Source organism: Haliotis rufescens, unplaced genomic scaffold, assembly GCF_023055435.1.
Source record: "Haliotis rufescens isolate VD_foot unplaced genomic scaffold, xgHalRufe1.0.p SCAF_2, whole genome shotgun sequence".
NCBI classification, from domain to species: domain Eukaryota; kingdom Metazoa; phylum Mollusca; class Gastropoda; order Lepetellida; family Haliotidae; genus Haliotis; species Haliotis rufescens.
Genome location: NW_025963890.1, coordinates 5,321,636 through 5,342,754, shown reverse-complemented (window position 1 = coordinate 5,342,754; position 21,119 = coordinate 5,321,636). Strand labels below are relative to the sequence as shown.

The 21,119-nt window shown below is 39.8% G+C and overlaps 1 protein-coding gene across 2 annotated transcripts; it reads right to left on the bottom strand.

Moving 5' to 3' along the window:
• Nucleotides 1-593: 593 nt before the first annotated feature.
• LOC124112787 (WD repeat-containing protein 70-like) lies at nt 594-17,929 on the bottom strand. 2 transcript variants are annotated; one of them, XM_046472931.2, is made up of 17 exons: nt 17,802-17,929; nt 17,033-17,103; nt 16,484-16,573; nt 15,327-15,649; nt 14,617-14,676; nt 14,019-14,152; nt 13,219-13,372; nt 12,370-12,446; nt 11,521-11,701; nt 10,716-10,815; nt 7,922-8,006; nt 7,240-7,378; nt 6,106-6,206; nt 5,230-5,309; nt 3,396-3,512; nt 2,497-2,665; nt 594-1,756 (listed from the first exon to the last, which is right to left on the bottom strand). In XM_046472931.2, exons 2-17 carry the CDS (start codon nt 17,043-17,045, stop codon nt 1,669-1,671), a joined length of 1,911 nt encoding a protein of 636 aa, XP_046328887.2. In that variant the 5' UTR covers nt 17,046-17,103; nt 17,802-17,929; the 3' UTR covers nt 594-1,668. The 2 variants fall into 2 exon arrangements, with proteins under 2 accessions (XP_046328887.2, XP_046328886.2); XM_046472930.2 differs by having other exon boundaries at nt 17,751-17,912.
• Nucleotides 17,930-21,119: the final 3,190 nt, after the last annotated feature.

Genomic DNA, 21,119 nt, shown 5'->3' with positions numbered 1-21,119 from the left:
TAGGTTGCTGGGGACCCATTCTAACCCGCAATCACCACAGGTTACATCAAGCATAGGTTGCTGGGGACCCATTCTAACCCGCAATCACCACGGGTTACGACAAGCATAGGTTGCTGGGGACCCATTCTAACCCGGACTCCCCACGGGTTACGACAAGCATAGGTTGCTGGGGACCCATTCTAACCCGGAATCCCCACGGGTTACGACAAGCATAGGTTGCAGGGGTGTGAATCATTTCTCATACTATGCACCACTGGTAAATCTTCAATGAAGTGGAAGGGACTGTTTTGAAAAGGAAAACATCACACCACTAAATACACTAAGTGAATCATGAATATTTATTACATATTCAATATTTACAAGTGTCTTGTGAATTTATATACAATGGATGAATATCTGGATCTGATCTTAAAATACTAATCAATAGTTTCAAAAGGAATGTTGCCTATTTCTACTATCTCTCAATTCTTTATAATGTCCTAGGTGTAGCTGCAATCACACATATCAACTACACGATGTACATTGTCATGCAGCCAATATCATCCTGAAACCAGAAACATGATGTACCCTAACAAACTTTAGTAAGACATGACAAGTGAACACAAAACAACAGCAATGGAGGCATGTAGTTCCTTTAAGGGTAACATATTATTGGAGGCATTATTTGGAGAAGCCCGAGGTCGGATATTAACTGCCTGACGAAGGACAGCTAAACAGACCAAGGGAATGACTCCTGCTTAAACTTTGCAAGGGAAGGTAATTTTGTCAGGGTTTGATTCACCCTCCATCTGTAGACTGTCGTGTGTTTTCTCATCTAAATTGCCACCGTTTTCTTCTAAATTCTTCATTGACTGATTCATCATTTGGCTCATGAGGAACTCGCTGTTTATTCACAGGTTAAAATACACTCCTCCAGATGTAGATGATGCAGGTCACTTCAGTCTGAGAGATGTCTTGACCAGGAAGTGGTTTGGTGCTTTCTAGCTGCTCATTTCCACTCCGTGCAGAATGAGGACAACAATGTCTCATCCACAATTCAGATGGCATCTTCCCGAGGCAAGTGAGTTAACTGACTATAAAAGTCAAGTTCCCACCCTTGCTGATCTAGGCTGGTATTATGGAGTTTCATTTTGGCTGGGCTAACAAGTCTATGCATAGTCCAATCAAAATCGCGTAACGAAATCGAAATCCGGTTTGTTAACTGTTGTTAAGATTTCGGTCATTTGCAGGATTTGCAAAGCATGTGCACTGCCAAATTGTTGTCAACAGATATTTTCCAAATCTTTTCATGTTTTTAATCAAGGTGCTCACATGATTTGATGCATTTCGCGATGCAAGACTTGTTTTAGCACAATAAAGACATTGATTATCGATCAGATCGTCTTGACTGGGAGCCACTGTTTTGTTTGAAGCAAATGCAAGTGATACAAGAGGTGGAATCTGATTGGTCTATAGGAGAGGCTTAGAAGGGACATAACTGGTAATAGCCACTGGTTGCGCAACGATCAAGCCCATTAATTCCAGCCTAGTTCGGCAAGGGTGGAAATTGGACTTTTAAAGACAGTTAACTCTCTTGCCTCGGGAAAATGTGCAGATGGATGCTCACACTAGTCGTCCTGACAACAGTGTGAGATACACAGGGCCTCCAGCTGAGGTTGGGGCTGCTCTCTAGCTTATCTTCTGCTTCTTCCAATGTGGGGTATCGTCATCTTTCTTCTCCGTCTCAGGTTCCTGGAACACCTTGTTAGGCTGGGTCCTGCAAACAAGAAACACTATTTTACACACATCAATATCTCATACAAATATTACTGACAGCAAATTGCATAGAATGGGCTTGTAGTCAACTAAAGTTTCATGTAGATATGAAATTATATTATGCACTTGATTATATAGTTTCTTCTATTTGTACCATTTTAGATAAAAAAAATAATAAATTGCCAGTGAGTTGAATGCAGATATATTTTCCTGATTCAGTACAGCAATTTCAATTGTCTGCCAATAACAACATCTAGAAATACCAGGGCTATAATCCACAAAACAGTCTTGGCACTAAGTCGACCGTAACTCCCATACACTGATTTGCTATGATCGTACCAGTAAAATTACTGTGAAACAAGGGCAAAAGTGGGCATGGCTAACTAATACCCCCGACCCGCCTAGTGTGTCAGTAGTTTCAAATTAAATAATGGATAGGGTTAGGGTTTGAAAAATTCATTAAGAAAATGGAAAATTAATAAAAACAATTTTAATCTTTTGACTGCACCCCTCCATATGACAGATTATATGTACTAAGTTTGAGATGAATCCACTGAATAGTTTAAGAGAAATCGCGCGGACAAAGTTTTTGGATGGACAGACTGACGGACGGAACCTTGGTATAACAAGGCCAAGAATGTATTTACTTTCGAAAGTTCATAGAAAAAAAACCCACAAAGTTCATCAGTGCTATTCATCTGCTCAGTCTTTACAACCAAGCTCAGTTGCACAGCTACTCACTTCTTATATGCCGGATCCACCCAGTAGGGATGCTCCTCCGCCTCCTTTGCATGCCTCAAGATGGCGCCACGAGGATCATTCTCATACTTGTCCGGCTTGCGCTTGATGAGAGTTTGAACCACATACTGAGATAGAGTAGCTCCTTTTGCTCCAACTCGACCACCGGTACCTGTAATATATGATAGGTGGGAGTCACTGGAAAATGTATGATACCACGCACTGACTCCTTCACCTACGACAACATAATGCATTTGCCTCATCCAGGACCCCAACCGACACTGGATCACTGAAACCCACCCAAATGTCACCTTGTTCAATAATCTATCCAACAGCACCTCAATCTACCTGATTTTCTTATGACATGCCCCCAACCCAAACTGACAACTATCCTGCTCTCCTCAACCAACCTAGTCCACACATGTCTCGTCCACTAACATGCTTTCTTTAACTCACTTTAACTTTAAGTTAACATTTCCTGTAACTCAACTGGTTCACTTCCACATTCGTCCGATCAGTGGGTCCACAAACATGCACTCACCTGGTCATCTTCCATGCTCTCTTTAACTCAGTTATTAAATCACCTGATCTGCTAATATGTTCTCTTTATCTCGCTAGTTAACTCGCATGGTCCTCTTCTACGCTTGCTTTCACATTTGGTCCACTAATATACTCTCTTTATCTCAATCGTTCGCCATATCCACTAAAATGCTTACATTAGCTAAATTGCTGGTCCACTCCATACTTGTTAACTCACCTGGTCCACAAATACTCTCTCCTTACCTAAAACCACTGGTTAACTCACCTGGTCCATAAATGTGCTCTCCTTACCTAAAAACCACTGGTTAACTCACCTGGTCCACAAATACGCTCTCCTTACCTAAAACAACTGGTTAACTCACCTGGTCCACTGACAGGCAAATCTGGCCTCTTGCTCTTCATGGGGTCCTTCCTGACTTTCTCCTCCTGTTTGCGTGTGCTGGTGGGTTTACCTTGACGGAACATGGGCAGTGCATACGCTGGAACATGGAAAAAATCACAATAGAGAGTTAGTTGTGTTTGACGCCGCTTTCAACAGTATTCCAGTTATATCACAGCATGTAAGTTTAATGTGGGAGGAGAGCTTGAAGTCATGCAAGTGTCAGACATTTACCACTTCAGCACAGGTATGGTGCTGACAAACCTAAAAACATAATTATTGTGAACTTGAATTCAAACCCACAATCATAGGTTTCTGGCAGGCCATAGGGAGGCAACTGTGCACAGCAAATTGCGTCACCTTAGGCGACAAAACAATGTAAATTCCAACAGCAATACATGTATATCAAACTAAATGTCTGAAGACCCATGAAGATCCGGGGTAGAATAGGTCTTCAGCAACCCATGCTTGCCGTAAAAGGCGACTATGCTTGTCATAAGAAGCGACTAACGGGATTTCAAAAACCTTATTGCACACAATTTAAAACTATGTCAGAACTTGTTTATCTTTCTTAATGTGTTTAAAAAAAACTATTTCTAAAATGGTCATAGAACATTGTTTACCCATCAAATACCATCTGCCTGTCTTGCATATTTTCCCTGTCCCGTCTTAACCTAAGACATCTTAATTCCATCATAACCTGTTTCAGTGTTAACCAATACCATCCAGGTTTCACTGGCTACAATACCAGCTACTAAAGTACTCAGGGAAATGAAAAAAACCTGTTTTGCTGGATTTAAAAATCGACACAAAGCATTACGTAGATGTAAATACGAAATAACAAAACAACTGAAAAAGTACTAGTCTGGATTTGCTAGTTTTATCTCAGTGCTCAATACAAATTGTACTTTACAGGAGGTAATTTGTAGGCACTTTCAACATTCAAAAATAAAACTAAGTCCAAATTGACATGGCAGAAACAGGCTATAGGCATTATGCAAATTAGCCTGGAAAAAATGTTATCAAAACAACAATAAAAATAACAGCTATGTTTATGTACATAATAATAATGACATGTAGGTTGTTGTTTGAGAAGGGAATATGTTACTTTTACGTTCTGATATTTTGATGATGATTCACTATCCCACAATGCCACTCACAAATCACTAACCACTGACAAATCACAAGCAAGTGGGTTTCAAGCACCTGTTTTCACCTGTTGTCAAGGTGTCATAGGTCATGGACATTCACCTTGATCTACTAACACTTGGTTATGCTCAGTTTCACAATACCGTATTCGACGTAATAAGCGCCCAGGGCGCTCTCAAAATTAGAAATGGGGGCTCTTATTAGAATATTATTTTGAGTTGAAAGATCGTAAATTTTGTGGTTTATGCCGACAGCCTGAAATGTTTATATACGACAAATATATTTTTCCAGAATTTAATTGCCCATAATTAAGGGTACATATAACATACGAGTGCGTATTATACACAAATAAATCAGTCTTGTGTACATTAATCAATTGGAAGGGGTGCTAATTGAGATTGTTCACTAGCCAATATATTAACAAATATCGCCGTGGGCGCTTATTAGAGCAGGGCGCTTATTACGTCGAATACGGTAGTCTGTTTTGTTCATATTTTACACACTTTTACGTGTAAAAAGACATAAAAACCTTTGATACGCTGTATTTGAGTTGTTTGAATATTTATATATTTTGTATATTAACTGCATTTATTTAAAATCTGAGATCGAAAAAACAGGTTTTTTTCATTTCCGTGAGTACTCTAGTCACCTTCTTCAACCAGACTTACGTGTGATGATGGTCTGTGATGCCATCACCTGCACCTGTCTGGCTTTCCGCTTCTGCTTGACAACACACAACATGGCACCCCTGTTGCACAAAAACCACATGTAGTGACAAAGTAACCGAGTACCATTACACGAAAACAACAACCAAAAGTATTAAATGCCAAGGCCAACTGTATGATGAATGGGTACCCGGAAGGATGAGATGTTAATGTGACTGTTATTTAGTATTAACCTTCTAACAATGTAGCAATACATAAATGCAACAGCCAAAATTATTTAATGCCAAGGCTTATTGTATGTTGAATGGGTACCAGGCAGGATGAGACAGTAATGTGACTGTTAACCTAGTGCCTCCCAGGCAGCTTTGGTTGTATACTCCCAAGGAGCTGAGAATGAAATTCAAGTGCACACTGATCCATTGTTTGTTGGTTGGTTGGTTTGTTGTCAGCAATATTCCAGCTATATGACAGTGGTCTGTAAATAATCAAGTCTGGACCAGACAATCCAGTGATCAATATCATGAGCATCGACTTTTTCATGCTTAAGGATTGAAAAACACCTGGAATCAGCACTATAACAGAGACATCACAACGAGTTACCTGTGTCACTAGCGGGGCATACATGATTTTACAAACTGAATAGGCTTGTACACTGCTAGGCCAAAGGTAACAAAATTATCATTAACTTTTAGTTAGGTGAGCTAAAAAGCCTGAAATTTGTCTAGCACTTAGAATACTGTAAACAACAGACAAACTGACAGCAGTCAAAGCTTACTCATATTCAAAAGGAGCAAATCGATTACTGGACACGGTAGACTGCAGGTCTGTTACAAGCAAATGTCCGATAGTGACAAGGAACATTTCAGGGCTGGAACTGACCTGTGACTCTTCTTGGGGTCGTAGTAGACACGAACCAAGCCATCTCCTGATCCAACCACCATCTGATTCAGCTTCGGGTGCCACAGAGCTCGTACCACACTCTGCATTATGAAAAGCAGGGATTGACTAAGGATTCAAAACTAAGTGCCTTTGACAGGCAAATTTTCAAAAAATCGTATTTTTTTAAAAATCAAGATTTCTTTGAAGCTCCTAGAAACATAATAAATCTGATATGGTTTCTTTTTCTTACAGGACAAGATTTACTTGAGACACTTTAAATGCAATTGAGATACAATTGCATCTGAGAAATTAATTAATTGTAATCAAACAGATTAAAGGCATTTTTGTTTGGAACATTTTCCTAAGCATGCTAAGGCCCACATATCTTCATCAGGAACGTTATTGCGTCCAGTGTAGTGGATAGAGAACGGAGAGTGAAAAATCAGTGGTTTGATACCCTGACCATGTCATACCAAAAGACGTTAAGGAGCTTGGCATTGAGGGGATAAAACAAGGAGTGGTTGACTCGGAGTTAGTATAAGACAGTATAGGACTGACAATTTGGCCCAAATGGCCTATTGTACATTTTGAAGACAGAATATTTGGATCATGTGAACATACATCTACACAGAGTAGTAATTTCATTAATTGATTTCTTAAGCTGAAAATATGTTTCAAATAAATAAGAACAGACTTTTCAAATACATTTATATCGTTTATCAACAAAAGACATATATATAACAGGGGTATATTTATCACAACAAAACAAAACATCAGGTCAATTTGTCCATGTCTTAGAATGACCTAGCTAAAGTTGTTCATCATGTTCAATGAAATACAAGGAAAATTGGATATGCATGTATAAGATACCTGCATTGGTGAGCAAGGGTGTAGTTTATTAGATGCCCTGTAAATGGAAATCATTAGTCCTGCGCCATGACTGTGCGATATCTGAATATAATTTCAAAACCAATCCGGATAATAAAAATAGTTATTTGTCAGGTTAGCAGTGTGGAAATTCCAGTCCATGTGAAAAACATCATCAGAAAAATGAAACATTAGATGAGAGAAATGTATTGTGTAATAAAAGATTTCTAAGGCTATATGTTCGTGTAGGAAATCATGAACACCTACTGAATCGCCTATCTCCATCTCAGTCACACGGTTCAGTGTGTTCCGCTCAAAGAAGATGAGTTTCCCAGAACCTTGACCTTTCCTCACTGATATCCCAGTCACCACCATCTGGTCATCAGGACTGAACAGACAGTCGGTCCTGTAGAAGATCGTAGCATTAATGAATGAATGAACCATTGTTTACAGTTACAGGTATTTATTCTTACAGAATGTACAGAATTGCTACTTTTCACAATCAACAAACAAACAAACAAATGGAAATGTCATGCATTATATTTAGTTTCATGCATCATGTAAGGATTATATGGCTAAAAATAAATAATAATCTTTGTTCTCAGGCCCTGCCCGCATCATCATAGTCTGCCGCACGTTTCGTTTTTATTTCCATTTTCTAATTTAAAAAAAAAAAATCCTTAAATATTCCAAGTCCAACAGTAGTCAAATACTGTATTCCAGTATTTTACTCATCAAGAAATACAAGGCCCTTTCCCAGGTTGATTGTACACAACTTTTAATTTGGTTACACAACTGTTTATTTGGTTACATACTGAGTTTGACCCCCCCAACCAACCCCCGACCCCAAGAAAAAAAAAAGACATCGCCCACCCACACTATATTTTCAAAAACCATTGCCTGAGAACCATTCTTTTATTTCATTAAGCCTAGTATAACAAGTACTTACATTGGGAAGACGCTCTCGAGATCCTTGACGACTGCAAGTGGATCCCTGAATTTTCTGATGTCCCACAGCTTCAGCGTGTCGTCACCTGTCATCAAGCAGGAGTGAGTGAGGGAGTTTGCTTTGCATGGTTTGAACACAATTTTAGTTATTTCATGGCATGTTGACTCAGTTTGGGAGGAAAGCTGATGCAGGTCTTATAGACTGACCTATTTGTCACATGTTCAACTCTGCAGACTGACTTACCTCCCCTTGAAGCCATCACGGGCCATCGTACGAGAAACACCCTGCAGGCTGACTTACCTCCCCTTGAAGCCATCACGGGCATTCATAAGAGAAACACCCTGCAGACTGACTTACCTCCCCTTAAAGGGGCACTGATCTAACGCAATTCCCCGGGACTGGTTTTGCCTTTGTTATTGTTTTTTCCCAGTGAGTACCCGGATGTATAGCAGAAATCTAGACTAGTTCGCGACCTCTGCTGCGCCATTCGTAAGCGCATTTGTCGCTTTTATGGGTAGTAATAAGGGCGTATGGTCACATTGATGAACAAAATGAAATACAGTTTTCGAGATAATAAGGAAATGTAGGTATCTTTGTGGGTAGCATCGGTAATGGTGACGAAGTTTTGATAAGTCACTTGCTTGGTAATTTTGCGATTTTCGTTTACACTATTTTGACTTGCAACACAAAGTACATATTTCACCTGAGCATTGCTTTTTTTATAGTGTGTATATTTTTTTACTGTCAAATGTGTAACAAATTTATTAAACGTCTAAATATTCAGTTATTTTACAAAGTGACTGAAAAACATTTCCATCTGTATTATTATGATAACGAATTCCAAACATTTTGATGTTTAATGTCATCACCAAGAGACTGAAAATGTTACGTTGAGAAAAGTACATTTCTATGTTGTTTGGCTTCTAATCCTACATAATAATCTGTTGTGATGTTCGTAGGCCCTTTTGATCGTCTTAATCAATAGATAGATAACAATGATCAATCAATCAACGCATTATAAGTTAACCCTTTGAACACAGTATGTTGTTTTTACATCGGCACTTCACGCCATGGTATGAGTGTATTCCCTTTGTTTTAGTAAACCTAGACATGTAAACACTCACTCTTTACATATCCACTGTGCAAGATAATAGTGATTAATCAATCAACGTATTTTCTGTTAATCCTTTGATGACTAGGAACGTTCCGTTGATTCAAAAAAAAAAAAATCAACTGATCATTCATCTCTTGCTGGGCTGCCACGTGCATATTACATAACACACATTTCACCTCACTTCAAACCTGGATTTAGATTGAATAATTACCCCAGACACAATAAATGCCAAATGGGAACCTTTGTCAGGTAATCTAAGTGGTGCTACCACTAATTGTACCTGTAATAAATTCATTAACTGAGCATCCAGTGAATAACGACAAATACACAAGTGAAGGGATATACGAGAAAACGTGGATGTCAACAAGGGAGTAGTAATCGTATTATCGACGCAAGCCGAAATCCGAAAATGCTTTCACTGCATGGATACTTTTTTAGTATAAAACTATAACCATCTGGAGTATTTCCAAATGACGACATCCGATGAGCTCCGCTGTTCTTTTTGTCTGCTTGTTTAGGCTGAAGAAATTAATTAACATGCGCCCTTTGTCGAAATCTGTATAGATCACAGTTAACTAATCAGTGTTTATGCAAAAATGCGTAAAACAAATATTGCCTCCAGCCTCAAAGTTTATTTAGCTGTCCTTGCAGACGGTAGCCCAGTCTCTGGTCACGCTCAGTTGCGTTGCGTATCATCAGGGTACTCACGGGGGAAAAAACAATAACAAAGGCAACAACCAGTCCGGGGAATTGCGTTAGATCAGTGCCCCTTTAAAGCCAACATGGGTCATCATAAAAGGAAACACCCTGCAGATTGACTTAACTTCCCCTTGAAGCCAACACAGGCCATCATAAGAGAAACACTCTGCAGACTGACTTACCTCCCCTTGAAGCCATCACGGGCAATCATAAGAGAAACACCCTGCAGACTGACTTACCTCCCCTTGAAGCCATCACGGGCCATCATAAGAGAAACACCCTGCAGGCTGACTTACCTCCCCTTGAAGCCATCACGGGCAATCATAAGAGAAACACCCTGCAGACTGAGTTACCTCCCCTTGAAGCCAACACAGGCCATCGTAAAAGGAAACACCCTTCAGACTGACTTACTCCCCTTGAAGCCAACACAGGCCATCGTAAAAGGAAACACCCTGCAGACTGACTTGCCTCCCCTTGAAGCCAACACAGGCCATCGTAAGAGAAACACCCTGCAGATTGACTTACTTCCCCTTGAAGCCAACACAGCAAGCTCCTTTTCCAGTGTGTGACACCTTCGTGACACACTAGGTAACATCGCTACTATCAGCGTGGCAAGGCCATTACAAAAATCTTGAAATTTGCCCTCTAACCCAATATGTAGTGACAAAAATTTATGTGATAATGGAAAAGCACCCAATTTCCCCCTTACAATCTCACCTTACCATTTACATGTTAATTGACATGAAATAGAAATTCAAACTGATAAAGAAAATAATTTAACTAAAGGAAGAGTATTCGGTGTCACAACAGTCATCGCTTGTATGAAAACATAACAGTCAGTCGGTTGCGAGTTAAACTCCATGCATAGCTGGGGAGCTGTGACTGGTGGCAGCGATAGTATTGAGAGCTCCGCAGGCTATAGCTGTGAGGAACTTGCCAACACAGGCCACAGTGAGAGAAACACCCTGCAGACTCACTTACCTCCCCTTGAAGCCAACACAGTCCCATCGTAGGAAAAACACAGACATGAAGTATCGCTTCCATTCATGTGGGCTGATCTGTTGTAGAGAGCGACATTCACCTGTGTAATGCAATGTGGAATTAGACATGTAGAAAGTTAGCAATCAATCATTTTAATTTCTACAAAGATGAAGTTACAGATCCAAAATCCTACAAAGAGTAAAAGATCTGATCTTAATAAGATTGAAGTGTATGGAACCTGGACTTTTCGAATTTGATCAACCGTAGCTTCAGTTGTGATATGTAGGAAAACTGTGATATTAATCAACGAATGAGGGGATACGGTAATTGTGATATTAATCAACGAATGAGGGGATACGGTAATTGTGATATTAATCAACGAATGAGGGGATACGGTAATTGTGATATTAATCAACGAATGAGGGGATACGGTAATTGTGATATTAATCAACGAATGAGGGGATACGGTAATTGCAGCTAACAACCTGTGGGATAATGGAAAATGGGGGAATATGGAAATTGGGGGATTGAGAAAACTTGGGGAATATGGAAATTGGGGGATTGAGAAAACTTGGGGAATATGGAAATTGGGGGATTGAGAAAACTTGGGGAATATGGAAACTGGGGGATTAAGGAAACTGGGGGAATAAGGAAGCTGTGGAATTATGGAAACTGGAGGATTAAGGAAACGGATGGGGGGATTATGGAAACTGTGGATTAAGGAAACTGTGGATATGGCACCTGTAAAATATTGAGCCGCATGTATGATACTAATGACTCTTCAATCAGTATGTTATGTACGTACAAATGTGTGTTTCCTGTGGTCCCACAGCTGAATAGAGCCATCTTGACATGCGGCTGCAATGTAGATACCGTCGTTACTGTAGGTGCAGGTGGTAGGGATTGTCCGACGACCGGAATTACACTTTGGTTTGATGATACCCTTGTGTCTCTTGGACTGGTTACAATCCCACAGCCTCAACGTACTGTACAAGTCACAATGGAGTGGAGTAAGTCACTGATTTGAATGGTGTTTAAGTTCTATCTACAATGTCAGCAATGAGAGAGGAGGCCCTAAGCAGCACTGGTCTCAGATATTAACCACTTTGGTGAAACCCACAAGAGTATGGTGCCAAATGAAGTCATAATAATAAAAGGGACACAAATGGCTCAGTCGTCCCGAATGCCGAAATTCAGCAGGCAGAGTTGTGTTAGTAGGGCACGCCATAAACCTATGATTGTGGATTGAATCCTGTTTCGCCCCGCTAAGGTTTCTAGGTTTGTCAGCACCATACCCTTGCTTTGGAGTTTCACCAAAGTGGTAAACGTCTGAGACCTGCATCACTTTGGGATTTCCTCCCACATTAAGCTGACACACCGTGACATACCTGGAATACTGTTCAAACTCAACAAAGTCATTTTAACAATAATAATCATAATCATATCAAACCCATTACCAGCAGATTCTAGAGAGGAGATAGCTCTGCACAGTTGTGCGATGTAAGATAACTGGATCGTCTATGGCCCTTCATACATACAATGAGTATGAATGTATTAAATGTCTCCTTGAGATAAAAACATAAGCATCCAAATGAAACTACAGGTGCTTATTTTATCATGTGTTTATGTCCACAAGTAGTTTCACCATCCTTACCCATCATTTGAACATGTGAGAAACTCCTCCTTGATCTTGGGATTCCAGCATCCACTATTCAGCATGGCTGTGTGTCCCTGCAGTAACCATGGTAACAGGAATAATCAAAACATACATTCCCGAAAAATTACATCTTTACATGAAAAAAGAGGTTTCTAAACACTTACATAAATGACATCAATTTCTTTCCAATTAGCGCAGTTTGAGATGACTGATGATTTCACTTCTTTATTTGTTTAATGCAATTAAAGAGTAATACTTAAATGCTTTAGCAATGCTTAAGCAATACTCTGCACAGTAAATTGCTGTTCCTGAGATGACTACCCAATCTCATTAAAATCAGATTTTAGTTCTCACAAAGATCTGAAGAGATCCCATTACGGGTCACATCAAAAAGACCATTAATCCGACCAATCAGAGCATTGTCCGGAATGGAAATCGCCAGTTTGGAAATAGTGCCTTACAACTTGAGAAAGCTGCTTTCTGACTGGCTAATTTCAACTTCTTGTTATTCATTTCAGTGGTCAATCAAAGTCTGTGAAAAGTCGTTCTGACGTGACATGTAGTGGAATGTCCTCAGATCTTTGCTTACCAGGAGAAAGGACTAAGATCTGATTTTAATGAGATTGGAGTGAGTGAGTGAATATGGTTTTACGCCACTTTTAGCAATATTCCAGCAATATCACGGCGGGGGACACCAGAAATGGGCTTCACATACTGTACCCATGTCGGGAATTGAACCCGGGTCTTCGGCGTGACGAGCGAACGCTTTGACCACTAGGCTACCCGACTGCCCTAATGAGATTGGAAGACAACCCAGCCCCAGGCTCCCTGTCTGTCTCACTGTACCTTTGTGCTGGCCATGTCTACGATGTACTGGTCTCCCTTCACACACTCCAGCACCTCGAAGCCGTCACGGTCGATCACCTTGGCCTGAGCATTGCCAGCAACTACAAGAATCTTATCTCCTGTTGTGCTGTACGAGAGGGACTTGATCTGATGGCTGAAATATGTCACAGTTGTTTGTGTACAGACAACCATCCACCCTATGAGTGACTGTACATGCACACTGTACATCACGACATTTTCAATATGGCAGCATTATTAGGCTAAAAAAAATAATAGTCTTGGTTCTCAGGCACTGCCCTTATCATCATAATGTCTACCCCATGTTTCGTTTTTATTTCCATTTATAAAAAAAAATCCTAATATTTAAAAAATGTGATCAAATATAGCACGCAGTTACTTCCCTTTACATATTCACTGCTTTACTGCGCATCTGGTGTCATGGTCATGGCAAAAGGAGTTTATATGCTTGTTTATGTAGAGAGGCCCTTTCCCAGGTTGATGGTACACAACTATTTATTTGGTTACATACTAGTTGGAAGAAGCCAACAACATAAAACACTGCTCGCCGGCCGCACTATATTTTCAAAAGTCATTGCCTGAGAACCAATTCTTTTATTTTTTTAAGCCTTTCTTTTAACTGGTATGCATTTTATTGTTAATTGAATCATAAAGAAACACAACTTCTATAAGAATTACAATAGTATAGCCCTGATTTGTTACTGGTTAGTGACACAAAAATACAAGCACTGGTTGTCAACAACAAAAATTCAGCATTGGTTATTAGAGTCAGACATCATTACCATTCACATGGGCGTAAATTTCGGAAACTCTGTAATGAGCCATCCATTCCAGCAAAATCCCAGAATCGGACATCAAAGTCAAACCCTCCGGTAACTAGACGGGCCCCTGATGGGTCTAATGCCAGCGCCGACACCTGTAATAGACATGAAACCATTTGTATACTGCAACCTGTCCAAACAAAAACACCTGTTTTTAACCATTTTTTAATATTTAATATTTTATTAAAATTCAACCCCAAATATGCATGTCTGTCTCTCAGTCCTTCTTCGGTTATTGGCATGGATGACAAAAAAATAAATATATACCTGCTAACCTACCAATCTTCATACTGCCCCAAAGAAACCCATTTTTTAAATGACAGGCTGGCATTCTAGGTTTTCACTGTTGAATGCAAAACTCTCCTCTGTTTATTCTTGATTTTAGCTCACAGCTAGGCTGGGTAATTTTAAAGAGAGAAGTTGGAAATAAATGCCAGGCTGTGGCTAGCAAAACCTTCAAAAAAGGTCAATTTTGCTTCAGTTTACAAAAAGGACAAACAAAGCATTATCTTAAACTAATAATCAGTAATGTTTAGTAGCTGTAACCATGGTAACTTACAGTTTTGCCCCCATGATCGAGGACAACTTCATGACTTGATGGAATTTTCTTGTCAAGTGACTGCAAATGGAATAAAACATCACATTATTGATTACATGGTTAAAGACAACACTCCCCATGCTACAGGTGTTATCATGTTAATACCTCATTACAGGTTTCAGGTGACAAACTAGTAAAATAATTCATTTGTCATTACGAAGTGGACTCCTTACCTAGACTTACTCTAGGTCTTAGGTTTCTTTTACCTAGCTGCAGTAACCATATCATGATGTGGTATTGGTTTTTGGCCATTGCGGATAAAAATATTTACTGGTCTGTACCCAACTTGATAAATACATGTATGAATGTACTGACATTATTTGCACGATCTCAAATACAAGCATTCATATTTGAAGGCAAGAGTCCTAGGAAGTGAATTTGACAGCAGATCAGGATGCATACCCTTTGCTGAAGCATATAAAAATGTAATGCAAATTTGGATAGGGATCTACTTGGAAAACACTATGGAACAGCCTGTAAGTCAGTATCAAAATAGTTTATAGAGAGCAGCACAAAGATATAGTTACCGCAGCTACCTTTCATCTACATTTGTCTTATCTGAAATGTTTGTGATATATATTAAGATCCACAGCACTTTTCACTAATTCCCATCAGAATTATCAGTTGAAATCAAATTGATTAACATAATCTATCCATGTAAGATTAGATACCTCTTCTTCTTCATCTTCCTCATCATCATCATCATCCTCATCCTCTGATTCTCCTCTCTTTGACATTGACACTGAAGGTCCAGCCATCTCTGAATCCTCGCCTCCACCTTGAGCGAATCCAGGTGGAAGTGGTGGCCCAATAACATCATCATCAGAGTTACCTCCCTTCAACTTCTGTCTGAGTTTGTCTGTACTCCCCTCACTGTCAGAGGAGGAGGAGGAGGAGCTATCAGAGTCACTGTCAGAGTCACTGGAGTCACTGGAATCATCCTTGGATGTTTTTTGTTTTTCTGTAGTTTCTTTTACAGTTTCTTCAGTCACAACTGGAAGGAATATCAGTGAAAATGGTATCGATATGATTAAACAGCTGTCTTATCATGTCTCATCCTTTGAGAGACTGATGCGAATGCTGATGGGTATCGGCATGTGGACCTGCTCAGAAATAGAGACAATTGCATTTTTCAGGAGTAAGATGATCCAGTCATTAATTTCATCATATGATAAACCCCCAAAGACTACCAGCTAAATCAATACAGGGAAGGGAAGTAACTCTTTGACATCTCATTCAAGGAAACAATCCATGCAGCGTGAGTGTTTAACTTTTCTCAAATCACCCTGCCACACCATATTGTTTAGAAAACGCTCCATGTCTATAGTTTTTGCTACTCAATTTTTATTTTGAAAACTGCCTGAGAAATGCCCGAGATTATTTTTTCTAAAAAAAACCAGTAGAGTATTAAAATATGACAAAATCTCATTCCCTAACAAATTGCAATTGTTTGTTCGTTGTTTAATGCTGCATTCAGCAATATTCCAGCTAGATGACGGAAGTATGTAAATAATCAAGCCTGGAACAGACAATCCAGAAATTGGCATCATGAACATGGATCCACGATGAGATGACCTGTGATCAAACAAGTCACTGAGCCTGACCACTCCATCCTTTTACTTGTCTTGTATGACAAACATACGTTGCTGGGGACCTACTTTCTTCCCCACAAGTCCCTAGTAATTGGAAAGTGATTCAAATTAGTTACTAATCACTAAAGTTAAATAGGTGATATATCTTTCTCCAAAGAACAATTTTTAAATGAGTGATTTTGTATATTTAGAAACATGAGGCAGGTTCCTCAAACCTTGTCTATAACTGGTCTTACCCTCATTAACCTGTGTTCTCTCTATAGCAGTCTGGCGGGCTTGTTCAAACATGGCCATGAAGTCAAATGTCCGTGCCTTCTTCTGTGTATCTGCATGTAGATGATGTAGACAGGAGAATAGGATCAGTGAATGAATGTTTTTATGTTGTTTTACACCAACATTTCAGCTTCATCAAGTCAGACTGTAAGCTAACTCAGATAGGCATTGATAGACAAGCCAGTGGGTGATAGCATAAGCAATTATACAATAAGTTAGCACATCAGGCATGATGACTCAACATCATCCACGTCACAAACTGTTACCATGGTAACAACTCCATCCTCTCTAATCCATGACAAGCAATGGAACTGGCATCATCACAGGGTGTAAAAGACTGATGATTAAAAGCTTTCAATACCACTTATATGCACACATCACAGTTTCAACCTTAATTATGATTAGGTGAGGTGAAATGGTAGACGGGTAAATGCCCTATGCACTAGAACACAGAGATGGTCCTGAATATATGTACAAATGATTTACTGGTAAACACATTTTGTGAAATGTACCTGAGGGCTCCATGGTTCTTGTTTAGTTATTTTATCTGGTTCACAGTCTATACAAAGGATGATGTGCAACACTGAAATGAAAATGAACATTTCAACTTTAGCTTGAAAGTGTAGGCAATGTTAGTAGATCCAAACGATAATGAGTCACTATGTAATCATGGTAAATCCAGTTCCAGGTTAGTGATTGATTGCAGTTTGAACCAGATGTAATATAAACAATCATAAACGGGAGATCTACAAATGAAATGTCGTACAAAAATTGGAGATGCGAGATCAGCAAACATGGCAGAATCCAGACTTTGATCAAAATCTGTCATTCAAAACCCACTTTGTTTTTCTCAATAGAATGCATACCAATCTTGCAATTACTGAGACTAGAGTAGATCTATCCTTCAAAGAGACCTGTCTAATTTGCGCGCGACCATTAATTAATTACAACGTCAATCCTTAGACAAGAATAAAGACTTGAGATTGACTACAACCCACATTGCATTATCTCCCTTTTAACAACAAATAACACAGTCTATTAAAAGATGTTTTCCTATCCCGGTTCTACGTAGTAATTTGAAGAGGTTCTCGGTACTGAGCTCTGGAGACTAGCAACAGAGACCAGTTGTCAAAACTGTGAGCACCATCGTACGACTTGATAATTTTATGTTTTTGAAATGTCCCGACTTACCAGTGACCATATAGCTACTGATATGGACTCTGGACTTACATACTGATTTGAAGAAACCTATCCGTGAAATAGAACGATCACAGAACAGACCTTGAACAGGAAAATCAATCTACGCAGCAGAAACCTCCCATGGCATTCACGGGAACATTATTGACATGGTTTCATCTGAAAAACGTGCACTTGTTTACAACCGGAACTGGAATAAGAAGGGAAAGGGAGGCAAATATTAACATGACGTTTTTGACATACCACTAAATATTATTTTTACGAAATGAACACGAGAGTCGCCGTAATGAAAAATTTGTTGGTAGAGTTGCAGGTTGCGGCGTTCACTAACACATATTTTCACAAACATCCTGCTTATATATGAGAATTAAGTCAATTAACCCATCAGTCTTGTATCAGAAACAAATTTACCCCGGTGATTTGTGTTGCTTCCTAAACCACACACACACTCTCACTTACTTTTGAGATTTAAGAAGCGCTTCAAGGAGAACAGATTTCGCACCCAGAGAGCCCATTATTAGAAAACACTTAATGGTTTCTACGTGAGATAAGACTTAAATCTTAACAGAAAAATGAATGAAAAGAAGGAGGAACATAAGTAAGTGTTTTAGTGGTGGGTAATATAGAGTATTAGATGGTTTAGGATCAGTTGATTTTATCTTTGTAAGTTTTTGATCCCATACGTTTTGGATCCCTTGGGTATGCCAGAAACCTATGATCGTGGGTTCGAATCCCGGTTCGCCCCAATTATGTTTTTAGGTTTGTCAGCACCATACTCCTGCTTGTGGGTTTCACCAAAGTGGTTCTGTGGCGTCTGAGACCTGCATCACTCTGTGCTATCCTCCCTCATTAAGCTGAGACGCCGTGATATAACTGGAATACTGTTCAAAGCCACGTTAAACCAAACTCACTCACTGAACGTTTTGTTTATATTTTTAAAGTAAAACAAAGAATTGTTTGCATGAATGTCTTTTTGGACACTGCTATGACGTCACGGTGCAGATACCACAACCCTTATGATGCACTTGAGATAGTTAGGGCAAGTAGAAATATGAAAAAAAATAATACTTGGTTTATGGAAACATACAAATCTATAATGTGCAAAAACGTGCGATATGACAGGCAGGAAGACAGTGGTTGTTTTAAGAGGGATTCTTGAGTACACACTCGTCAAATAGTTACTTAGAACTATTATAACTGATAGTAAATACTTTAGGTTGGGTGACTGAGTGAGGTTTTACGCCGCTTTTAGCAATATTCCAGCAATATCACGGCAGGGGACACCAGAAATGGGCTTCACACATTGTACCCATGTCGGGAATCGAACCCGGGTCTTCGGCATGGCGTGCGAACGCTTTAACTACTAGGCTACCCGACCGCCCCTAGGTTGGGTGACTGAGTGAGTTTAGTTTGACGCTGTTTTCAACAGTATTTAAGTTATCATGGCATATGTGAGGTTGATGTGGGTGGGAAACCGCAGTACTGCACGAGCACGGACGGGTAGGGTGTAGACAAACCCCAAAACACACATAATCAGGGCGACTCCGGGTTTGGATCCCACGATGGGTTTCTGAGTGACACAACACTGCACAGAAAGTTGTGGATCCTCAGATGAGATGGTCACCTGTATACACCTTTAGGCTGAGAACAGTTACTAGGTGACTTTGTGGTTGGTGTTTTTAAATGAATACGTTGTATGGTGTTGGTATATGAAGACTGCTTATCGTAAATGTGTCCTATGTACCAGGGTGCCCGCTGTACAAAACAACCTTTGCATTACAGCTGTCGTAAGTCTGTGTTAATGTATGTGAGTTACGATCACCTAAGCGCTAAGAACGCTTTGCACAACGGCACCCAGACCACGAAGGCTGTCACTTTGACTAACGATAGTTGAAGCAATAAGATAATTTTGTGGAACAGCGCCCATGATCTCAATTTACAACGCGATCTTAGCGCTACGGGTTTATCTCATACTGATGAGATACTTATTTACCCACAGAGGTAATATTATGATTTATTACTCGCCCGTGAAGAGAGGTCACCTGTTTTATAAACATACAGCTGTATTACACATTGCTTATGTACTGCGGGAACAAGTTTCACTAACAAATATTGAAAAACCTCAGCATCCCTGGACTTTTTCAATGACATTGCGTGTAGAGATGATAGATCACTGAAAGGAGAGTATGCACACTCGATCACCCCAGCAACCCTGTTGCTAGGCTGACGTCACATGGCATTGTTTTACCGGCGAATCTTGCAAACGAATTCCACAAGTTACATCATAGGACATTGCGACGTGATCGTAAACTTTGTGGTGCAGGGCAACGACAGTCGTAAATCTATGTTAAAATATAGGACTTGCGATAACTTTAGCGCTACGATATCTTTGTGGAACGGACCCCCGACTTCCAAAGTATCAACTATAGACGTGTTTGAAGTATTATTCTGTTAAACCCGCTTAGAGTAAGCTGTGGATCGCGTAGATGTCTGCAAACGACAGTGAACTTTTTTTTTTATAAACGCAAGTAATAAATAAAATTTAACTCGATCCCGTGTAATACCAGTCACATGAAACTCGTGAAGAGTTCTGGTAACTTACTCGCTTTCGCTCGTCAGATACCAGAACTATTCACTCGCTTTCGCTCTTCAGATACCAAAACAATTTACTCGCTTTCGCTCGTCAGATACCAGAACTATTCACTCGCTTTCGCTCGTCAGATATCAGAACTATTTACCCGCTTTCGCTTGTCAGATACCAGAGCTAATCACACGCTTTCGCTCGTCAGATACCAGATCTATTCACTCGCTTTCGCTCGTCAGATACCAGAACTATTCACACGCTTTCGCTCGCCAGATACCAGATCTATTCATTCGCTTTCGCACGTCAGATACCAGAACTATCCACCCGCTTTCGCTCGTCAGATACCAGATCTATTCATTCGCTTTCGCTCGTCAGATACCAGATCTATTCATTCGCTTTCGCTCGTCAGATACCAGAACTATTCACTCGTTTCATAAAATTGATATTACACGGGATCTCGTTTAGTGTTCTATTTTTATTACCATATGGTTAGAAATAACCGAGTAAAGAAAAAATCGTATGTGCACTAGTGCAAATATTAGCGCACCACTGTATTGATTACGTCATCAGGACGACATTCGAATCTTATTGTGACGTAATGTCGAAATGACGTCACACTAGCAAAGACGTCATAGCTGTTGACGTCACTCGACAATTGTGGTTATCTTAGACGGCGAACGTGATCGTTGCACTCCAAGGGGAGCTTAAATGGATTAAGAAATCAAGGATAATATAGACAGTATTACACTCGCATGTGTGTCATACTGATTTTACGAAACTCGTGTAAGAATTATCCTCGCTCTCGCTCAGGAAATACA

Excerpts from the sequence above, each read along its gene's own strand:
- LOC124112787 (XM_046472931.2), bottom strand. Across the intron at positions 15,650-16,483 it reads GAGAACACAGGTTAATGAGG|TTGTGACTGAAGAAACTGTA; the intron begins GTAAGACCAGTT and ends TATTCCTTCCAG. Across the intron at positions 8,007-10,715 it reads TGTGTTGGCTTCAAGGGGAG|GTGACGACACGCTGAAGCTG; the intron begins GTAAGTGAGTCT and ends GCTTGATGACAG.